Source organism: Lolium perenne, chromosome 1 (genome assembly GCF_019359855.2).
Source record: "Lolium perenne isolate Kyuss_39 chromosome 1, Kyuss_2.0, whole genome shotgun sequence".
In the NCBI taxonomy this organism is placed as follows: domain Eukaryota; kingdom Viridiplantae; phylum Streptophyta; class Magnoliopsida; order Poales; family Poaceae; genus Lolium; species Lolium perenne.
This window is the reverse complement of record NC_067244.2, coordinates 186,847,829-186,857,284: the sequence shown is the minus strand read 5'-3', so window position 1 is coordinate 186,857,284 and position 9,456 is coordinate 186,847,829. Positions and strand designations below refer to the sequence as shown.

The window sequence follows — 9,456 nt, the reverse complement described above, 5'->3', positions numbered from 1 at the left end:
ACATACAACAAACAAGATCAAACATACCACAAATAAATCTGAAAAAATCAATTAAATTTCCTCTTTGCACCCATTCTTTTCTTTCCCATCCATCATTCCTTCCATGGTGCCACATAGCCATTGAATTCCATTCCTGAGGATCGAATACGAATCAAATCGCACTCAAATTAACCATTCGTCGGGACAAAACTGATCCCAGCGAGAAACAAATAAGCAAAAGAAAGCTGCAAGAACGAATGATTAGATCCGTCCGTCCGGCCGGCCGCGCGGGGGAAAGCCAATCGTGCACCGACGCCTCAGGCAGCAGGCAGCAAGAACGAATGATTCGATCCCGTCGTCCGGCCGGCCGTGCGGGGAAAAGCTAATCGTGCACCGCCGCCTCAGGCAGGCAGCAGAGAACGGACTTTGGCCTGGCTTGGCTTGCGCGGAGGGACGGGCAAGGCTGTAGGGCGGCCGGCGGATCTCCTTGTCGTCGCAGCGCGGAGAAGACATTTCAGAGCCGTTTCCTTCGCGCGGTGGAGAAGCCAGTTTACAGTGTGGGCTAGTCGGCGCACTGGATATACCGTTTTGGGTAGCGCAAACTGCCCCGCGCACTAAAATATTTGCAGCGCGACCTATTTTACAGCGTCTGCTGGAGGGCGCAAAAACGCGTTTGGCGCTGTATATTGACGGTTTTTAGCGCATGCCTAATTTACAGCCTCTGTTGGAGACGCTCTAACTTGCCGAATCTATATATTCTCTTCTTCACCCTACCTTCAACCATTGTAGTAGTATTTTTTTTTTTTGAGATCACCATTGTAGTAGTATAGTATTGGTTCTGCATTAACTATGCATTCTCATTTTAGAAAGATGTAAACTCCACTATATATCGTCGCTTTCACCATGATGCTAACTACTATATTATAAATCGCATCAAGGATGTAACCTCCACTATCCCTTCCACCATCATACTTACTATAATATACTAGGTCGTCAGCACTCGCCTCGAAGGTTGTATAGCTTTGCGTAAATTTAGTTTGGTCTTACTCTTACATAAAAGCTAGCTTTGCCTCATAAACTCAAGGAAATTGTGGGACTCACATGCATGCGTGGCCCTTTCTTTAGGAAATGAAGACATGTAGGCGGCGATTATGGCAGGACAGGATGACAAGCTGCAAGAGAGAAAAGTTGAGGTATATATGATAGAGAGTAAAAAGATGCTGTAAAAGTTGCCTATATGATGCGAAGTACGTACACAAAGACACTGAAGCTGACGAGATAGATTTCAATTCAACACAGTGAAGTACACAAAGTCCACACGTACCAATGGTGACTTCAAGCAACGCAACGAGAACATGTTATTCCCAACCCAGCAAACTAAAAACAGAAGCCACAACAACAACCCAGCAAATTAACAATGCGTTCGCTCGTTCGTTCATGCACGGGCGGCGGCGGGACTGACGTAGACGTAGGCATCCAGCTCGAGGACGGCGTTCCTCCCGCGCCAGCTCGCGGTTTTCCAGAGTACGTACCCGGTGGCCATCCTGAAAGCTCCGGTCCCGCCGACCACCGTCAGCTCCCTCTCCGGCATCGCGATGTCGTTGCGGCCCATCACGGTCAGCGAGCTCCCGTTGTAAGGCCCGTCGGTGAGCAGCACGTTCATGGCGAGGATCATTGCGGGATCGCCCTGGGACGCCGTTACAGAGAATCCCTGGGCGCGTCCGACGACTCTCGACGCCAGCGTAGGGCCCTCGGTAAGGCGGTCGTCCATGACCACTGTGTCGCCGAAGCGGGCGCCTCCGCCGGAGCCCTTCAGCGGCTGGCCAGTCCCGTTTACGACTAGAACGGAGGTAGGTTTGGGGCCAGTGTAGCCGTCGTGCATGTAGAAGTGGAGATGTTTGGGGGCATTCTGCGTGCCGACGCCGTCGACGGCAGAGGCGAAAAAGACTGTGGCCATGCCCGTGAGTAGCGTAGCTAGCGATACATAGGCGAGTAGGGAAGCCATGTTTGATTGTTGAGCATGAGAAGAGGCCGGTGTATTGAGGTTCTTAAATAGCTTAAGCCACTAAGGCATACCCGGCCTAGGCAAGATTTTGAAATTCCGAATTGTTTATTATAGACGTGTGATAGATGTGAGGCCGCAACTATTTTTATATTAAATAGTGCATCGATTAGCTGGGGTTTAAACTTGAGATATCTTGCGCTCATACTTTATTGAATTGATGCACTTGCCAACTTTTTTAAAAGTGTAAACTATTAAAAATAGCTAGGCTATTTTTTTAAACATAAGGTTTAATTACGAGGGAAAAAAACATTTTTCTTCCTTCTAATTAGCATGAGGGGGTATTATATTGGATGAGGTTAGCTGGTTCTAAGTCAGACCAAGAACTAACATAATTTTCAATCACTTAGTTTTATGTCTAATTCATGTGTAACTAGAAATAAAAGCATAATTACACACTCGTGTGTAATTCTCATATACACAAATAACAAAACAAAACGGTATTATATTTTTATCATAGATAGTGTTGTTAGTGCGGCTTTTAGCAAAGTGGCCTTTGCACGCATGATGGCCATAGAGTTTGTTATTAGTGTAGTTATGTTAGTGCGGCTGTTTGCAAAGTTGTCTTGGAGGTCTTTTAGGTAATTTATTAGCCATACGAAGTAGTAGTATTAAGTTATAAATATCCCAGAACTATTTTATTTGAGAGGTAATCTGGGAAATTTATAGGGTAAAAATATATTCACATGGATTTGGTTTTATTTGTCACGCCACATCATGATTTGATATTCTGGGATACTTACCATGCATGGATGTGACTAGAATAAGAAAAAGAAAGAAAGCTATCTGTCATGCACATGAACTTGTGAAGAAGGAAGTAGGGGATATACTTTACCACCGTCCATTTTCGGTAGTAATGATTTTGTCACTTTCAGCACACTACTTGCGTAAAATGTTTATTCTACGTATGATTTCATGCAAATTGATGACTCAAAATATCGATGCAAAGGTGAAATTTGGTTCCAGAGACACCATTGCTCCTCTTTGGCTGGCAAGTGTAAGTCGGCACGCCATTGCTCGGCGGCGCGTAGCAGCGGCTTCTCTGGGTGTGCGCACTCGATTGCTCTTCCTTGGCAGGCTTCTTCGCCGGATGTCTTTTTTTTTTGGCAAACTTCCCTGTATTAATTTAAGCAAGACTAGGAAAAATGCCCGTGCGTTGCACCGGGGGAAGAACATAAAGTTTTAGTCGAAGATTCGAAACTATTTGGCAACGATGTCATTGGCATATTCGTCATGTGACCCACCAGGGAAAATGCAACGGTTTCACTTTTTTGGGATGTCATAACAATGGCAAGAAAAATGTTTTTTTACTAAGCTTTGACGAAATGCTCAACATTCGATATTTCAGAAATTTTTGACGAAATGATCAAACCAAAAATCAAAATCCAGAACAAAAAATATTGAATTGTTTCATTTTAATGTAGAACCAAATTTACCAAGAAATCATATTCAATGGGAGAAAATAGTAGTATACCCCTCTAGCTCCACCTGGCGCTCTTTCTGTTCTGGACATGCATTTAGAATGGGCGCTTGCATCTGGCCGGCCAGCTCACGTCGCTCTCTCTCGTCGGGACATGCTTATTTTCATTTCTGATGAGGCAGCTTGCTGATTCCTCTTAGAAGTCGTTTGGAAGCCAGGCTTTCATTTCGTTTATAGCATTTTGAAATGAATACATGTATTTATTTCATTTATATTGTAATTACAGAAATGGACACTTGTTTGGTTGCCATAGGAATTGCAAATGACAGCAGAATTCAATATTGAATTTGTAAATGATTTCTATAGAGAAACGCAAATGACAGATCTCAGCTTGGAATTGTGTTTACCCATGGCGTCATTTTGCTGGATTTCCTAAATGAAATGACAGCCCAATTCTGTGGCAACCAAACATCCCACCTATGGAATTCCAAAATGAATTTCCGGATTTGAGGCCCAAATGATGGATACCAAAGGACCTCAACTTCATGTATATGATCGGTAAAATTTTGTGCGACAGAGCGGGGTCGTACTATTCTACCAATGAAAAGGAGCTTTATACCGAACTATACTATGAAAATAAACAATCGGTTCCTCAATATGCTGGTGCATTGAGCCATTTTGTACATGGGCCAGCGGGAGCGATCGTGCAGCGCTTGTTAACTGACGAAAGAGACAACAGCGGCCCATGTATGCCGCTGACTCCAAGCTAAACGATCGACCAAAAAGTAGTCAGCCATCGATCTAGCCAAATAATCCCCATTCTTTCCGCCGCGTCAAGTTTCCGGCAGGTCTCCTCAGATGCGCCACCAGGCCAGGGGAAGCTCACCGTCGGACACGCACTACATCAAGAAGGCGCACGAGCTCTTAAGGAAGTCCTCAACGCATCACCTCCGACCTCCGGCTGCTGCGCGGTCGCCACTTACATTCAGAAGCTGGCGCTGTCGCCGGGAGCGCGTCGCCGAAGAAGGCGAGCGGCTGGCTCGCACCGGCGTAGTTGCTGTGGAGGAAGGCCACCTCCGCCTCGGCCCGTGGAGTCAGCGCACGCGGAGGACGTCCGCCGCGAGGCCGACTCTTGGGTCACCTCACCGTTGTCGAGGCCCGCAGAGTGGACGCGGCGAGGACGCAGCAGCGAGGCCAGTTTCCCAAGGCATCTCACTGCCAGGCGCCAGCGTCGGACGCTTCCATCCTCCTCTCTTCTATTCGGGGGATTCAAACTATGTGAACATCCTTGCCATCGCGGCTCGCGCTGTCGCGCACCATCCCAGATCTAGCTGACAAGCCTTGCGCTCCTCTGCCTTCCCAGCTCAGCTCGCGGGCGACGACACGCCCAAAATTGTGAACCGGTACGGTGGCATCTGCCCGTATTATGCGTTTTGGTGGGAGGGCAAAATGGTCCAAAAAAAGCGTTGACGAAACTTTTGGCAGAAACCTTAGCTCCTTTATTATTAGGTATATATAGATTACAAGGGTGGGACACCCTGGACCCACAGATTACAGAAACATCCTCAGCAAAAAAAGATATTACAATGAATTGCTTCCTTGGCACGTGCAAGCACGCGCTGTGCTCTGCCAAAGAGGATGTCTTGGCTCCTCTTTGGCAGAGCCGGCTGAGCTAGTACGCTCGTACTAGTAGGAAAAACGATTGTAAGAGCAAGCCCATTGGTAGCGGACCCAACATAAGGCATTTTTTTGCGAATAGGACACTAGCATTAAAAGAAACAACGAACATTATAAAACATTCTAAGAAAAACGAAAATTACAATACGATCCTTGAGAAGCCCTTCATCTTCAACCTCCAGACCGTGTCGACGGCGCGTCGCCCCTGCCATTCCTTCCTGAGTCGGCTTGACGTTGTTGGTTGCGGACGGGAAGTCGCTGAACGGGTCAAGAAGACTACATTCATTCCGAAGACGAAGAAGAAAGATGAACAACCGTTGAACCTCCTTGACGATCCGAAGATCCATAGCCAGACGAAAACCTCGAAGACGACACCACTCCCACAAGCCTCTCAACGTTGCCGCCGAGATGGGGTTGAAGCCGTGGAGACCTTATTGCACGAGGAGGCGCCACCACCTAGCGTCGCCCCTACAAACTTTGACCCTACAAACGGAGAACGAGACCCACAAAACAGGAGGTGGAGCCCTCCCACCGACACATGACTGCTCTTGTTTGGCTCGTGCCGAAATAGAGAGCGCGGTCAGTATGTTTCTACTGGCAGCGCACCTAGGGTAAGCGCACATGGCTACTAGGTTGGCCCTAGCTTCGTCCGGGGCCGGAAATTACCCTAACGGCCTCTCCTGTTCACACGCTAATGTGGCCATTATCCTTCGGGTAACTTGTATTGTGCTACCTCCTACGGCCCAACCAGGGGTCCATGAAGATCACCCATCGACCAAGGCGGGCCGTTATGTCGGTTCCAAAGAAGGATTCTTGAAGAACAAGGCAAGAAGACGAAGAAACAAGGAAAGTTTAGACATAGAACTCTTTGTAACCTAGTCGTACCCGGATAGACCTCTCGAGAGGTGGCTCACAATATAAGGGCCAGGAGAGGGTCTGCCGAGGGACACACAATCAACTTAGACATAACCACCGTAAGTCTAGAGCTAGGTCAAACGGAATCTTAGCTTCTCGACGAGTTCAGAGTCAAAACCTTCGGCTACCCCATTGTAACCCAATATTCTCGATAATCAAGATTAGACAAGCAGGAAGTAAGGTTTTTACCTCATAGAGGGTCCCGAACCTGGGTAAATCTCTCTCCCCGTTTGTTTGGTATCTGATGTCTCGTGTCAGCCTGCAGGATTCAATCAACCCTAAGCCCCTCAAGGTAGGCATTGCCGAGGAGTACCCTCGACAATTGGTGACGTCTGTGGGGAACCTGTCGGTACAAGGCATGTCATCGGCAGCTCCGGTCACATTAGCAGCGTTTGTGTTGACTTCGCCAACACCTTCAAGTCCAAGAAACTCAGTTCGTTGCGGTTCTTTCGAGTATGCACCATGCACTGAGGCCTCGCGCCCGATCTCTTCGGAGTTACGCAGCAATATGGATACAACCTTCGGAGGGGTCCACTTCATCATCGATTCCGAAGGATTTCTCCGGCTTCCCAGTTCAAACGCGTCAAGCCTAAGAACTTCGGCTCCAGAAACTATTGTTCCACCGCTTCAGAAGGATTGCCTAGAAACAGCAGCGAAAGCAGAAGTCGCTTTAGTAGCAGAGAGGAGCAACGGAAGAGGCGAAGGGATCTACGCCGTGAAGAAGAAGAACGAGCCGCAAGTCACCGTCGAAAGTGCGAGAAGGGATAATACAACACGCAGTCAAGCCAAAACCGCATCAGTTCACCTTATTTATCGGCTACTGTGCAACTTGACGCGCCGTGTTATTTGTACTCCTATGTTGACCCAAAGAGTAATATCGAAAAGTCCACTCATTTACTCAAAGATTGTCGGCGGTTCCTCGACATTCAGAAGTTTTGTGACGAGTTAAGGTCTGAATCAGAAGCAAAAGCCCGTTCGGCAGAAGAAAGAGCAGTAGCTTATAGCTACCCGCAACAGTATACACCGGACGAAGATATTTACATACCAACCGAAGTTTATCCTGCGTCTCGAGGTCAAGTGAGCATGATTCATAAGACCAACTTTTCGAAGAGAGAGGCCAAGAAGTTTTCATGAGAAATGAAATTTTCAGAGGAAGCTATGGCAGCGGTACCCGATTACATCGATTGGTCCGATCAAAGCATCCTATTCAGCAGAGCGGACCACCCGACAGTCGTTCCTAGGCCCGGTCACGCTGTCCTAGTTCTCGAAGCACATATTGGAGGATACAACATGAGCAAAGTGTTCATGGACGGAGGAAGCGGCCTAAATCTTTTGTTCGCAGGCACGATGAAAGCAATGGGATTATCAGTCGATATGCTGAAAGAATCTGATACTGGTTTCTATGACATCATTCCAACCCGACCCGCTTATCCCCTTGGTAAAATTTCACTGGATGTCGTCTTCGGCACACCTATCAATTTTAGAAAGGAGAAGCTCGAGTTCGAGGTAGTCGAATGGGAATCACAGTACCACGCCATCCTCGGTAGGCCAGCATTCTCAAAATTTATGGTGGTTCCTCATCACGCATATTTGAAGTTAAAGATGCCAGGCAACAATGGGACAGCAATAACCGTTCACGGGAGTTTTTCTCGTTATGATAAATGCAACAGAGAATTTCAGAAGATTGCTTCCAAGTTCGGAGACAGGGAGGAACTCAATGCAATCGATGCAATCACCGATCATACACAACTAACCGAAACACCAAACCCAACGAGTTCGATGTTACGAAGGAAGCAAAGAAGCATCAAGTGAACCCCTCTTATCTGAAGAAGACGGTCAATGTATCAACATACCTTATTACCGCATAGGAAAGCGTGCTCATCGAGTCCTTCCGTGAGCGCTGGGAAATATTTGCATGGGAACCATCCGACATGCCAGGTATTCCCAGGGAACTCGCTCAACACGCCCTTAATGTTGACCGCAAAACCAAACCGGTGCAGCAGACATTGCGTCGTTTCTCAGAACCAAGAAGAAAAGCTATCGGCGAAGAAATTAATCGGCTCAAAAAATCTATGTTCACGTCTCGCATCTACCTCCCCCAGGCGGTCCATTTTTGAGCCTCCTCAGTGTTTAAGGATGACTTGAATGCATCGAAGTCTTCTTTTGAGAGTGAAGGCACTTTGCTACTTATCTTCTTCCAGCTTTCACCATCCTCAATCTTCCTCTTCACCCGGGATCTCCAGCTGCTCAAGGCGGTGCTCATCTTTGTGGGGGCTAAATTTTCTACCTTTTAACTGAACGGCTCCAGGAACATGTATCGTTGCTGAAGCTTCTGGAGGAGGGTTTCAACCAAAGCCTTGTTGGCATCGCTTCTAATGTCCTTTGTGTTAATCGACATGCTTTCCCGGACGATGCACCCTAGTTGAATGTTGTACCCTTTGGCAAACTCCAAAGGCTCCAATGGTTGGCAGCTTTCCGAGACCTTAGTAAACTCATATGTGATGTTGGCGGGCACTTGCGGCTTCCGATCCTTCCTTGGCTTCTTCGCCTTCCTCTTCTTTTGAGCTCGTCATGGTTGCCGCCGCTATCACCATCCGTGCGGTCGGGGCGGCCATCTGTGGTCTCATTACCCTCCTCGAAGTAGTCGGTTTTGGTGTCGGTGTCCCAGCCCTCTTCCTCATCGCCGGTTTCGGCGGAGGCCTCCTGGCCCTCTTCCTCGTAGTCCTGCTAGAACAACTTGTTGCCCTCTCTGGCTTGTTCCTCAATGCTCATGTGCTTAGAAGTGCCAACATGTTTATTTGCACTTCATTAAAGAAGCAAGAAGTTAGTACAAAAATCAACCAAAAAATTTAAACTTTCGGCATGACCTTTGCTAATTTTTCTCATAGGAGTGCCAATTTCTCAACCAAAACAAAAATGAATTAACACTTCGAGAGAAACGAGCAACTCAATGAAATCCCTGCAAAAACATATCCCTAGCATACATAAGCTGCTCAACACAAGCAGCTCACCATTGTCAGATCAACACAAAATGCTCAACACAGAATGCCATCCAGCAGCTGTAGGATCACTGGAAGCTGCTGAACACAGAATGCTCAACACATGCATCTCACCACAGCCAGATCAGTGGGGCACCTCCATTTCATCATCAGCATCTGCAGGATATGCCATACATACTTAAGATAACATTATCCAGAGTCACAAGTCTTTTTTTAATGATCCTCTTGTAAAGTCAGAAGTTAGAGCAAGGAATAAACTGAACTAGCAGTGGCAATATCCAGAATCACAAAACTAAATAAAATAGCAGACACAACTAACAGTGGAGTCATGTAGAAATGATGTCAAGTAATTCTGCAGTCACTTTATATTAAAAAAAAGACCATTTTGAATATAAAGGTTTATT

The 9,456-nt window shown here is 47.0% G+C and overlaps 1 protein-coding gene across 1 annotated transcript; it reads right to left on the bottom strand.

Moving 5' to 3' along the window:
- Window positions 1-1,244: 1,244 nt before the first annotated feature.
- LOC127307335 (dirigent protein 22) lies at window positions 1,245-1,996 on the bottom strand. The gene has a single exon (XM_051338100.2). It carries the CDS (start codon window positions 1,982-1,984, stop codon window positions 1,415-1,417), a length of 570 nt encoding a protein of 189 aa, XP_051194060.1. The 5' UTR covers window positions 1,985-1,996; the 3' UTR covers window positions 1,245-1,414.
- Between the last annotated feature and the right edge of the window lie 7,460 nt (window positions 1,997-9,456).

What these genes read in the sequence shown, in the direction of transcription:
- LOC127307335 (XM_051338100.2), bottom strand. Translation starts at nt 1,984, where the DNA reads ATGGCTTCCCTACTCGCCTATGTATCGCTAGCTACGCTACTCACGGGC.